Raw genomic sequence first — 14,655 nt, forward strand, 5'->3', positions numbered from 1 at the left:
TGAAACAAGAAGTGAAGACGAGGTGTGAAGAAAACAGGAACACGCTCACATGAGATTTTCTACACGAGGTGCGGAAACAAGCACAATGACGGCGGCAGGTGTCAATTCTGTGCATGAGCTGAGGATTGACGAGAAAAAAACCCAAAACATTACGAATTGATTTTAAAATACATCAATACACTAAAATGAAGTGCGTAAACAATGTCTCACCGGACTATTTGATACAAGACTCCATTTAACTTCCACCACATAGAAAATATAGCCTGAAGTCACACATGTGCACTTTGGTGACAGAGGAAAGGAAAAACTTAGCCCGGATTGTTGCCCACTTATCTCAGTTTTTTAAAATATAATGGCAACACTTTCTAGCCAATCAGAATATTGAAATCTGAAAATGTCATAATTATAACAACAATGATAAAGGGGCCCCTGATATGTCAAAAGGCATTATTAATAAATCATGTTTTTTCCGAATACCTCTATAACTGACAACAGTAGTTCAGTCAGGATATGCTCATTTTAAAATGAAATTTACAGCCCCTGAATCTTATTGTTTTCATTTAGATGCCCCGCCCTTTACCGTTGGACCAGTTAGAAAGTCAGTGAGTGTGTCACATCCGGGTTGTCAGTTACGCACCGCCCTCTTCGTCTCGCTACTGCCACCGGTAAAGTTACTAAACATGTCAAACCTTAGTCAATCTAAAAGGCGTCGTTACGATTCTCAACTTATTCATAACAAAGCCAGGAACACAAAAAGGATTTGTATCGGGGATGCCTCTGAAAGATGGAGACTAGAGATGTCCGATAATGGCTTTTTTGCCGATATTCCCATATCGTCCAACTCTTAATTACCGATTCCGGTATATCAAACGATACTGATATATACAGTCGTGGAATTAACACATTTTTATGCCTGATTTTGTTGTGATGCTTCAGGCGGTACTGCATCAAAAACTGACATCAGTGTGTAAAGGATATCATCAAATGGGCTCAGGAACACTTCATAAAACCACTGTCAGAAACTACAGTTGGTTGCTACATTTGTAAGTGCAAGTTAAAACTCTACTATGCAAAGCCAAACCCATTTATCAACCATATTCTGAAACCCCGCCGGCTTGCCTGGGCCCGAGCTCACCTAAGATGGACTGATGCAAAGTGGAAAAGTGTTCTGTGGTCTGACAAATCCACATTTCAAATTATATCTGGAAACAGAGGACCTGGTGTCCTCCGGAACAAAGAGGCAAACAACCATTCGGATTGTTATAGGCGCAAAGTTCAAAAGCCAGCATCTGTGATGGTATGGGGGTGTATTAGTGCCCAAGGCATGGGTAACTTACACATCTGTGAAGGCACCATTAATACTGAAAGGTCCATACAGGTTTTGGAGCAACATATGTTGTCATCCAAGCAACGTTATCATGGACGCCCCTGCTTATTTCAGCAAGACAAGTGTTACAACAGCGTGGCTTCATAGTAAAAGAGTGCGGGTACTTTCCTGGCCCGCCTGCAGTCCAGACCTGTCTACCATCGAAAATGTTTGGCGCATTATGAAGCGTAAAATACGACAGCGGAGTAGACTGAAGCTCTACATAAAACAAAAATGGGAAAGAATTCCACTTTCAAAGCTTCAACAATTATTTTCCTCAGTTCCCAAACATTTATTGAGTGTTGTTAAAAGAAAAGGTGATGTAACACAGTGGTGAACATGCCCTTTCCCAACTACTTTGGCACGTGTTGCTGCCATGAAATTCTAAGTTAATTATTATTTGCAAAAAAAAAATAAAGTTTATGAGTTTGAACATCAAATCTGTTGTCTTTGTAGTGCATTCAACTGAATATGTGTTGAAAAGGATTTGCAAATCATTGTATTTTGTTTATCTAACACAATTTCCCAACTCAAATGTAAACGGGGTTTGTATTTGCAGGCCTTACCCGCAGTGCACCTGCCTTCTGTGGTATTTTTCTTTTTTTTTTTTTTACTTGGTGTAACCTCTTGCTTCCTCTCGACCACATTGGTAGTTCTTCAGTGTATTGTTCTGCAGTGAAAACTCGCTTATTGGAGACAATGTCTGATCATTTCAACCTGGTAAGTCATTCATAACTATACTTTTTTCAGTACTCTTACATATATTGTGCAGCATCAGAACATAATTAGTTCAGAGAAAGTTCTGCTGCATAGGTTGAAGGTAAGAATGCAACCACCAAAAAAATAACTATTATGCCTTTACAACAATACAACCTCCACTTTGGAATGACATGAGGTGTTTATTCTTTCACCAGTGTAGCTAAATTTAAAATGTTTAATGCACGAAAATTACGAATGAGTCTACTTACTGCATAATTACAAACCCCGTTTACATATGACTTGGGAAATTATGTTAGATGTAAATATAAACAGAATACAATGATTTGCAAATCCTTTTCAAACCACATTCAATTGAATAGACTGCAAATATAAGATACATAACATCCGAACTGGTAAACTTATTTTTTTTTGCAAATATTAGCTCATTGGGAAGTTGATGGCTGCAACATGTTCCCCAAAAAAAAGCTGGTACAAGTGGCAAAAAAGATTGAGAAAGTTGAGGATTGCTCATCAAACACTTATTTGGAACATCCCTCTGGTGAACATGCTAATTGGGAACATGTGGGTGCCATGATTGGGTATAAAAGGAGCTTCCATGAAATGCTCGGTCATTCACAAACAAGGATGGGGCGAGGGTCACCACTTTGTGAACAAATGCGTGAAGAACAACATTTCTCAACAAGCTATTGCAAGGAATTTGGGGATTTCACCATCTGCGGTCTGTAATATCATCAAAAAGGTTCAGAGAATCTAGAGAAATCACTGCATCAAAAAGCGACGTCCGTGTGTAAAGGATATCACCACACGGGCTCAGGAACACTTCAGAAAAACACAGTCAGTAACTTCAGTTTGTCGCCACGCCTGTAAGTGCGAGTTAAAACTCTACTGTGCAAAGCGAAAGCCATTTATCAACAACACCCAGAAACGCCGCCCGTTCTCATCTAAGATGGACTGATGCAAAGTGGAAAAGTGTTCTGTGGTCTGACATGTCCACATTTCAAATTGTTTTTAGAAAGTGTGGACGCCGTGTCCTCTGGAACAAAGAGGAAAATAACCATCCGGGCTGTTATAGGCGCAAAGTTCAAAAGCCAGTATCTGTGATGGTATGGGGGTGTATTAGTGCCCAAGGCATGGGTAACTTACACATTTGTGAATGCACCATTAATGCTGAAAGGTACATACAGGTTTTGGTGCAACACATGTTGCCATCCAAGCAATGTTATCATGGACGCCCCTGCTTATTTCAGCAAGACAATGCCAAGCCACTTCATAGCAAAAGAGTGCAGGTACTAGACTGGCCTGCCTGTAGTCCAGACTTGTCTCCCATGGAAAATGTGTGGCACTTGAGCCTAAAATACCACAACGGAGACCATGGACTGTTGAACAACTTAAGCTGTACATCAAGCAAGAATGGGAAAGAATTCCACCTGAAAAGCTTCAAAAATTGGTCTTCTAGTTCCCAAACGTTTACTGAATGTTGTTAAAAGGAGGTCTTTCATATCGACAGCCATCAGACTGTGTAATGCATGTTCCTTCTTGACTGCACTTAAATGTAGAATATATTTATATTATTCATATATTATATATATATATATGTCACATGCTGCCGCTAGGTGACATCATACGCAAATACGGTATTAGCTTTCACTGTTATGCTGATGACACCCAACTCTACATGCCCCTAAAGCTGACCAACACGCCGGATTGTAGTCAGCTGGAGGCATGTCTTAATGAAATTAAACAATGGATGTCCGCTAACTTTTTGCAACTCAATGCCAAAAAAACGGAAATGCTGATTATCGGTCCTGCTAGACACCGAACTCTATTTAATAATACAACTCTAACATTTGACAACCAAACAATTAAACAAGGCGACAAGGTAAAGAATCTGGGTATTATCTTCCACCCAACTCTCTCCTTTGAGTCACACATTAAAAGCGTTACTAAAACGGCCTTCTTTCATCTCCGTAATATCGCTAAAATTCGCTCCATTCTGTCCACTAAAGACGCCGAGATCATTATCCATGCGTTTGTTACGTCTCGTCTCGATTACTGTAACGTATTATTTTCGGGTCTCCCCATGTCTAGCATTAAAAGATTACAGTTGGTACAAAATGCGGCTGCTAGACTTTTGACAAGAACAAGAAAGTTTGATCATATTACGCCTGTACTGTATATACCTTTATATACATATATACATACATATATACCTATACTGTATATACCTTTATATACATATATACATACATATATATCTATACTGTATATACCTTTATATACATATATACATACATATATACCTATACTGTATATACCTTTATATACATATATACCTACATATATATCTATACTGTATATACCTTTATATACATATATACCTACATATATATCTATACTGTATATACCTTTATATACATATATACCTACATATATATCTATACTGTATATACCTTTATATACATATATACCTACATATATATCTATACTGGCTCACCTGCACTGGCTTCCTGTGCACTTAAGATGTGACTTTAAGGTTTTACTACTTACGTATAAAATACTACACGGTCTAGCTCCATCCTATCTTGCCGATTGTATTGTACCATATGTCCCGGCAAGAAATCTGCGTTCAAAGGACTCCGGCTTGTTAGTGATTCCCAAAGCCCAAAAAAAGTCTGCGGGCTATAGAGCGTTTTCCGTTCGGGCTCCAGTACTCTGGAATGCCCTCCCGGTAACAGTTCGAGATGCCACCTCAGTAGAAGCATTTAAGTCTCACCTTAAAACTCATTTGTATACTCTAGCCTTTAAATAGACTCCCCTTTTTAGACCAGTTGATCTGCTGTTTCTTTTCTTTTTCTTCTATGTCCCACTCTCCCTTGTGGAGGGGGTCCGGTCCGATCCGGTGGCCATGTACTGCTTGCCTGTGTATCGGCTGGGGACATCTCTGCGATGCTGATCCGCCTCCGCTTGGGATGGTTTCCTGCTGGCTCCGCTGTGAACGGGACTCTCGCTGCTGTGTTGGATTCGCTTTGGACTGGACTCTCGCGACTGTGTTGGATCCATTGTGGATTGAACTTTCACAGTATCATGTTAGACCCGCTCGACATCCATTGCTTTCCTCCTCTCCAAGGTTCTCATAGTCATCATTGTCACCGACGTCCCACTGGGTGTGAGTTTTCCTTGCCCTTATGTGGGCCTACCGAGGATGTCGTTGTGGTTTGTGCAGCCCTTTGAGACACTAGTGATTTAGGGCTATATAAGTAAACATTGATTGATTGATTGATATATTATTTATTATTATTATTATTATTGTGAGCGAACTGTTGTGCTGAATTTCCCCCAGGGATCAATAAAGTACTTTCTATTCTATTCTAAAAGGAAAGGCCATGTAACACAGTGGTAAAAATGACCCCTGCTTCTAAGTTTATGATTATGTGCAAAAAAAAATATAGGTTTCTTAGTTGGAACATTAAATATCTTGTCTTTGCAGTCTATTTAATTGGATAGAAGTTGGATTTGCAAATCTTTGTATTCTATTTTTATTTACAATTTACACAACGTGCCAACTTCACTGGTTTTGGGTTTTGTATATTCCACCTGAGGTTGTTTAAACTCTTAAAAAAAAAAGCGTTCTCTCTGTCATATGTGCTTAAAGCTCCCTGAAACAAAGTGTACTCTCTGTTCAGGCATATTTTCTAGAAAGCAGTGAGGCTGCTACCTTTGATGTGGACGATCTGATCTTTGATGGCGTCAACTTCTCAGAAGCAACTGACTTCTACGCCAACGACTCCTGCAGCAGCGTGAAAGAGGGCCGGCAGTTTGAGGCGGTCTTCATCCCGGTTCTGTACTCGGTGGCTTTGGTGGTGGGCATCCCAGGGAACGCGGTGCTCCTGGGGGTCCTGGCTCGCAGCAGGAAGAACTGGAGTGTGACGGACACCTTCATTCTCCACTTGGCTGTGGCTGATGTGCTGCTGCTGCTCACGCTGCCCTTGTTGATGGCCCAGGACGCCCAAGGAGCGGGGTGGACGTTTGGTACTCCTCTCTGCAAGATCACGGGTTCGGTTTTCACGGTAAGACTGACTTTTAAAACCATTGTCATATCAGATGGATCAGGGGTGTCCAAACTGCGGCCCGCGGGGGCAAGCTTGGCGTGCAGGCGTCTTCGATTAAAGCCCGCCAAACCACATGAGTTAATTGAAAAGTCATTTTAAAAGACTGTTTTTGACGCTGCAATTTTATCGCCACTAAGTGGACGTTGCTAGGAATTCAGTATCAATTATACTTTGAACGGCAGTAAGCGCAGCATTTCACTTATTTGACCCAATGCAAAACAACCTTCACTAGTCATAGTGCAAAAGGAAAAAAGTCCAATAAAAAACAAGAAAATACACCCATTTAAATCCATTACAAAGCATGATGGGAATAATGTAAAACAATCTCCACGCTTATCCATGTTTGGCACATTTTAGCTGCTTGATATTTCTGATTGATCACACAACTTTAGGGAGGTTGTCACGGGTGTAAATAAGGAAGGAGACAAACTTTCATATACTCTTAAAATCCAATTATATTAATGATTAATTATATATCAATCATATTAATATGTACACACGTGTGTGTGTCTATATATGTATATATATATATATATATATATATATATATATATATATATACACATACATACATACACACACACATAGTGTACCATATATAAATACATACAGTCTGTACACATATACATACATACGTATAGTGTGTACATATATAAATATATCCAGCATATACAGTACATATATTATATATACACACACAGTGTGTACATATACAAACCCCGTTTCCATATGAGTTGGGAAATTGTGTTAGATGTAAATATAAACAGAATACAATGATTTGCAAATCATTTTCAACCCATATTCAGTTGAATATGCTACAAAGACAACATATTTGATGTTCAAACTGATAAACATTTTTTTGTTGCAAATAATCATTAACTTTAGAATTTGATGCCAGCAAAACGTAACAAAGAAGTTGGCAAATGTGGCAATAAATACTTATAGATAAAGTTGAGGAATGCTCATCAAACACTTATATGGAACATCACACAGGTGTGCAGGGCTCAAGCCCATCTAAGATGGACTGATGCAAAGTGGAAAGGTGTTCTGTGGTCTGAGAGTCCACATTTCAAATTATATTTGGAAACAGAGGACGTGGTGTCCTCCGGAACAAAGATGAAAATAACCATTCAGGTTTGTTATAGGCGCAAAGTTCAAAAGCCAGCATGTGTGATGGTATGGGGGTGTATTAGTGCCCAAGGCATGGGTAACTTACACATCTGTGAAGGCACCATTAATGCTGAAAGGTACATACAGGTTTTGGAGCAACATATGTTGTCATCCAAGCAACGTTATCATGGACGCCCCTGCTTATTTCAGCAAGACAAGTTTTACAACAGCGTGGCTTCGTAAAAAAAGAGGGCGGGTACTGTCCTGGCCCGCCTGCAGTCCAGACCTGTCTCCCATCAAAAATGTTTGGTGCATTATGAAGCGTAAAATACGACAGCGGAGACCCCGGACTGTTGAACGACTGAAGCTCTACATAAAACAAGAATGGGAAAGAATTCCACTTTCAAAGCTTCAACAATTAGTTTCCTCAGTTCCCAAACGTTTATTGAGTGTTGTTAAAAAAAAGGTGATGTAACACAGTGGTGAACATGCCCTTTCCCAACTACTTTGGCACATGTTGCAGCCATGAAATTCTAAGTTAATTATTATTTGCAAAAAAAAGTAAAGTTTATGAGTTTGAACATCAAATATGTTGTCTTTGTAGTGCATTCATTGAATATGGGTTGAACACATTCACACACTAGGGACCATTTAGTGTTGCCAATCAACCTATCCCCAGGTGCATGTCTTTGGAGGTGGGAGGAAGCCGGAGTACCTGGAGGGAACCCACGCAGTCACGGAGAGAACATGCAAACTCCACAGAGAAAGCTCCCGAGCTTGGGATTGAACCCAGGACTGCAAAACCCTCATATTGTGAGGCAGACGCACTAACCCCTCTCCCACCGTGAAGCCCGAATTAAAACATATTACACCTTTGGCAGGCTAATCTATAAACTATCATTCAGTGGAGCAACAAACTTACCGCCCGATGGGAGCAGACCTTTCCCAGCAGGGAACCAGACACACAATGAATCAAACACTGAGGTGCTATTTAAGCAAACAGTCATTGCCAACCTGACACAGCTGTCTTGGGGCAGGTGGCCACACATCAACCTGATTAAGAATGAAGTTTGGGATGTACTTGCCTTCAATGACCACACCCAGAGGTCGGCGTAGTTTGACCTTCTGGTGCATGCTATCACTGTGATGGCTGGCCCAATATATACATACATACATACATACATACATACATACATATATATATATATATATATATATATATATATATATATATATATATATATATATATATATATATATATATATATATATACATACATACATACACATACATATAGTGTGTACATATATATAACTACATCTAGCATATATATATATATATATATATATATACACGCACAAACACATACATACAGTGTACATATACGTATACATATATAAATATATATATATACACACATTTTTTCACATACATACACACATACATACATAAATATCACACACACATACATACATACACACACATGTATACTCGTGTATAGATATAGATATATATATATATATATATATATATATATACACACACACACGTGTGTATATATATATATATATATATATATACACACACGTGTATATATATACACACGTGTATATATATATATATATATATACACACACACACGTGTATATATATACACACGTGTATATATATATATGTATATACACACACGTGTATATATATACACACAAGTGTATATATATATATATATATATATACATGCGCGCACACACACACACACACGTATATATATATATACACACACACACACACACACACGTGTGTATATATATATATATATATATACACACACACGTGTGAATATATATATATATATATATATATATATATATTTACATAGTTACTATGCAGTCGGCTTTCAGCCCTCGACCAAATGTATTCATCCCAATGCGGCCCCCCAGTGAAAACGTGTGGACACCCCTGAGATAGATAGATAGATAGATAGGGGGGCATGGAGACGGATGGACAGGACTTGACAAATAGATTGATGGACAAATAGACGGACAAGCAGACTATCAGCAGTCAATCAACAGACTTGAGTGTACAGATGAAAGATTATACTTGCTGGCAGAGGTATCGACAAAATTGACGGACTGATAGCTAGAAAGTATGACAGTCTGATGGTGAGACAGGTGGATGGACAGACAGACCAATCGACAGATCGAAAGACCAGCTGACAGTTTAGCGGATGGACATTAGACAGAGAGACAGACAGAAATCAACTGATTGAAGGACAGACATGAGGCTATAGACGGAATGGGTCAATGAAACAGAGAGGGATGGACTGCAGATTGCCTGCAGAGATTGTTGTATCGACTGATTGACAGACTGAAGGGAGGACAGATACATAGGACAAGTTGATAAACGGACAAATAAACAACAGACTTGATGAGTGTACAGATGAAAGATTATACTGGCTGGCAGAGGTATCGACAAAATTGACAGACTGATAGCTAGAAAGTATGACAGTCTGATGGTGAGACAGGTGGATGGACAGACAGACAGACGGATCAACAGATCGAAAGACCAGTTGACAGTTTAGCGGATGGACATTAGACAGAGAGACAGACAAATAACTGATTGAAGGACAGACATGAGGCTATAGACGGAATGGGTCAATGGACAGAGGGATGGACTGCAGATTGCCTGCACAGATTGTTGTATCGACTGATTGACAGACTGAAGGGAGGACAGATAGATAGGACAAGTTGATAAACAGACAAATAAACAGACTTGGACAAACTGACAGGATGAATGCACAGACATAGTTGGACTGACAGATGTTTAAATTGAGTGACAGCGGGGTGGTTCACTTAAGGGTTACAAAAAAATGAAATACAGGATTGGTGGATCTCGAGTTGGACGAACTGACGATACGACACACGGAAGGACAGACGGACAAAGATCAATTTAAAGACAGATTGACAGACTGATCCATGTATGAAGGACACAAATGGTTTGAGAGCCATTATTGTTTCAATTTCAGATCAACTTCTATTGTGGAATCTTCCTGCTGGCCTGCATCAGCCTGGACCGCTACCTTTCCATCGTCCACGCCACCCAGATGTACTCGCACAGGAAACCCCACTTCATCCAGGCCAGCTGCTCGGCCGTATGGCTTCTTTCGCTCTTCCTTTCTCTCCCCGACTGGATCTTCCTGGAAGCCCTGAAAGACGCCCGACGAGACAAAACCGAATGCGTCCGCAACGTCTCCGAGTCCTGGAGTCTGGCCTTGCGCCTCGTCTACCACCTCGCCGGCTTCCTGGTGCCGTCCTTGGTCCTGGTCTTCTGCTACTCGTGCATCCTGCGCCGGCTGCGCTGCGGCTCACAGGGCCTCCAGAAACAAAAGGCCTTCAGGGTCATCGCCGCCGTGGTGGTGGTCTTCTTCGTCTGCTGGATGCCGTACAACGTCACACTAATGGTAGACACCGCCTTTTCAGAGGACGCCGGCCGGAGTTGTGAGTTCAGAGCGTCGCTGGGGAAGGCCATGATCATCACCCCCACCGTCGGTTACCTCCATTGCAGCCTCAACCCTGTCTTGTATGCTTTTGTGGGGATCAAGTTCCGTCGTCAGCTCCAGGACATCCTGAGGCTGATGACCTGCAAACCCAAAGAGAGCATCAAACTCCAGTCGGCAGTGGGCAGCAGGAGAAGCTCCTTTTGGTCCAACTCTGGGGACACCTCCAACTCCCTGGCGATCTGAGACAGAAGCATGCACAGACCTTCGTCTTTCTTCTACGGTCGTTCTTCTTTAATGTAGTCTGGGCTTCACACAGTCTTAGATCTCTTCTTTAAGATCTTTTTTTGTATAGCTATGTAAATTGAATGTCTTACTGTACATTTAAACCGACAACTGTACATACAAGTATGTCATTCTGTATATTGAGCTATGGTTTATACGGTTGCTCAACGATTTTTAAAACTGTTGTACCACTGTTGATACCGTACATGGGCTTCTTCGAGAAATACAACATAAAATATTATCATAGACACACACATGTAAAACAATTGAACAAATACAAATCTGTTAACCAAGGAATCAGTGGAATTAAATTGAAATTATCCTAGCTCCATCCTATCTTGCCGATTGTATTGTACCTTATGTGACGGCAAGAAATCTGCGTTCAAAGGACTCCGGCTTATTAGTGATTCCCAAAGCCCAAAAAAAGTCTGCGGGCTATAGAGCGTTTTCATTTCGGGCTCCAGTACTCTGGAATGCCCTTCCGGTAACAGTTCGAGATGCCACCTCAGTAGAAGCATTTAAGTCTCATCTGTATACTCTTGCCTTTAAATAGACCCCCTTTTTAGACCAGTTGATCTGCCGCTTCTTTTCTTTTTCTCCTATGTCCCACTCTCCCTTGTGGAGGGGGTCCGGACCGATCCGGTGGCCATGTACTGCTTGCCTGTGTATCGGCTGGGGACATCTCTGCGCGGCTGATCCGCCTCCGCTTGGGATGGTTTCCCGCTGGCTCCGCTGTGAACGGGACTCTCGCTGCTGTGTTGGATCCGCTTTGGACTGGACTCTCGCGACCGTGTTGGATCCATTATGGATTGAACTTTCACAGTATCATGTTGGACCCGCTCGACATCCATTGCTTTCCTCCTCTCCAAGGTTCTCATAGTCATCATTGTCACCGACGTCCCACTGGGTGTGAGTTTTCCTTGCCCTTATGTGGGCCTACCGAGGATGTCGTAGTGGTTTGTGCAGCCCTTTGAGACACTAGTGATTTAGGGCTATATAAGTAAACATTGATTGATTGATTTTTGTCATGGGACCAAAGTCTGCCCAGTAAAGAAGTAAGGACTTGGTTGGCCCAATGTGACGTTACTCAAAAACCGTATTTCCTTGAATTTTAGCCGGGTGTATATGTATGCGCCTGCCTTAAATTACTGCCAGGTCAAACTCGAATGCCCTCCCGGTAACAGTTTGAGATGCTACCTCAGTCGAAGCATTTAAGTCTCACCTTAAAACTCATTTGTATACTCTAGCCTTTAAATAGACTCCCTTTTTAGACCAGTTGATCTGCTGTTTCTTTTCTTTTTCTCCTATGTCCCACTCTCCCTTGTGGAGGGGGTCCGGTCCGATCCGGTGGCCATGTACTGCTCGCCTGTGTATCGGCTGGGGACATCTCTGTGCTGCTGATCCGCCTCCGCTTGGGATGGTTTCCTGCTGGCTCCGCTGTGAACGGGACTCTCGCTGCTGTGTTGGATCCGCTTTGGACTGGACTCTCGCGGCTGTGTTGGATCCATTATGGATTGAACTTTCACAGTATCATGTTGGACCCGTTCGACATCCATTGCTTTCCTCCTCTCCAAGGTTCTCATAGTCATCATTGTCACCGACGTCCCACTGGGTGTGAGTTTTTTCCTTGCCCCTATGTGGGCCTACCGAGGATGTCGTTGTGGTTTGTGCAGCCCTTTGAGACACTAGTGATTTAGGGCTATATAAGTAAACATTGATTGATTACCTCAAATATAGTACATAATACTACAAAACCCAAAACCAGTGAAGTTGACACGTGTAAATGGTAAATAAAAACAGAATACAATGATTTGCAAATCCTTTTCTACTTATATTCAATTGAATCGACTGCGAAGACAAGATACATAAAGTTTGAACCGAGAAATTTTATTATTTTTTTTACAAATATTAGCTCATTTGGAATTTGATGCCTGCAACAGGTTTTAAAAAAGCTAGCACAATAAAGTTGAGGAATGCTCATCAAACACTTATTTGGAACATCCCATAGGTGATGGGGACAGGTAGGTGCTATTAATTGGGTATAAAAGCAGTTTCCATGAAATGTTCAGTCGTTCACAAACAAGGATGGGGCCAGGGTCACCACTTTGTCAACGAATGCCTGAGCAAATTGTTTAAGAACAACATTTCTCAAGCAGCTATTGCAATGAATTTAGCGATTTCACCATCTACGGTCCGTAATATTATCAAAAGGTTCAGAGAATCTGGATAAATCACTGCACATAAGCAGCAAGGCCTGAAAACCAACATTGAATGCGATCCCTCAGACGGTAATGCATCAAAAAGCGACATCCGTGTGTAAAGAATATCACCACATGGGCTCAGGAACACTTCAGAAAAACACTGTCGGTAAATACAGTTCGCTGCTGCATGTGGGCGGCATGGCGTAGTGGGTAGAGCGGCCGTGCCAGAAACCTGAGGGTTGCAGGTTCGCTTCCCACCTATTGACATTCAAATCGCTGCCGTTGTGTCCTTGGGCAGGACACTTCACCCTTTGCCCCCGGTGCCGCTCACACTGGTGAATGAATGATGAATAAATGATTGGTGGTGGTCGGAGGGGCCGTAGGCACAAACTGGCAGCCACGCTTCAGTCAGTGTACCCCAGGGCAGCTGTGGCTACAGATGTAGCTTACCACCACTAGGTGTGAATGAATGATGGGTTCCCACTTCTCTGTGAGCGCTTTGAGTATCTAACAATAGAAAAAGCGCGATATAAATCTAATCCATTATTATTATTATTATCTGTAAGTGCAAGTTAAAACTCTACTATGCTAAGCGAAAGCCATTTATCAACAACACCCGGAAACGGCGCCGGCTTCGCTGGGCCCGTGCTCATCTAGGATGGACTGATGCTAAGCGGAAAAGTGCTCTGTGGTCTGACGAGTCCACATTTCAAATTGTTTATGGAAACTGTGGACGTCGCGTCCTCCGGGCCAAAGTGGAAAATAACCATCCGGATTGTTATAGGCGCAAAGTTGAAAAGCCAGCATCTGTGATGGTATGGGGGTGCATTAGTGCCAAAGTCATGGGTAACTTACACATCTGTGAAGGCACCATTAATGCTGAAAGGTACATACAGGTTTTGGAGCAACATATGTTGTCATCCAAGCAACGTTATCATGGACGCCCCTGCTTATTTCAGCAAGACAATGCCAAGCCACGTGTTACAACCGTGTGACTTTATGGTAAAAAAGAGTGCGGGTACTCACTGGTCTGCCTGTAGTCCAAACCTGTCTCCCATTGAAAAAGTGTGGCACATTATGAAGCCTAAAATACCACAAATGAGACCCCGTACTGTTGAACGACTTAAGTTGTACATCAAGCAAGAATGGGAAAAAATTCAAAAATTGTTCTCCTCAGTTCCCAAACGTTTACTGAGTGTTGTTAAAAGGAAAGGCCATGTAACACAGTGGTAAAAATGCCCTGTGCCAACTTTTTTGCAATGTGTTGCCATTAAATTCTACTTTAATGATTATTTGCAACAAAAATGAAGTTTCCCAGTTCAAATATTAAATATATTGTCTTTTCAGTTCATTCAATTGAATATAGG

General features: G+C 41.4%; 2 protein-coding genes across 2 annotated transcripts in view; one reads left to right on the top strand and one right to left on the bottom strand.

Moving 5' to 3' along the window:
• Nucleotides 1-1,996: 1,996 nt before the first annotated feature.
• On the top strand, nucleotides 1,997-11,280 carry cxcr3.1 (chemokine (C-X-C motif) receptor 3, tandem duplicate 1). Its single transcript, XM_061915060.1, has 3 exons — nucleotides 1,997-2,086; nucleotides 5,770-6,153; nucleotides 10,332-11,280. Exons 1-3 carry the CDS (start codon nucleotides 2,066-2,068, stop codon nucleotides 11,046-11,048), a joined length of 1,122 nt encoding a protein of 373 aa, XP_061771044.1. The 5' UTR covers nucleotides 1,997-2,065; the 3' UTR covers nucleotides 11,049-11,280.
• The window catches only part of LOC133561642 (C-X-C chemokine receptor type 3-like), a 29,506-nt gene continuing 24,052 nt past the window's right edge, over nucleotides 9,202-14,655 (bottom strand). The window contains exon 5 of the transcript XR_009808747.1: nucleotides 9,202-10,945. The gene's annotated coding sequence lies outside the window, so the exon portion shown is untranslated. The remainder of the gene's footprint in view (nucleotides 10,946-14,655) is intronic.

This window comes from Nerophis ophidion, linkage group LG11, assembly GCF_033978795.1.
Source record: "Nerophis ophidion isolate RoL-2023_Sa linkage group LG11, RoL_Noph_v1.0, whole genome shotgun sequence".
Classification (NCBI taxonomy): domain Eukaryota; kingdom Metazoa; phylum Chordata; class Actinopteri; order Syngnathiformes; family Syngnathidae; genus Nerophis; species Nerophis ophidion.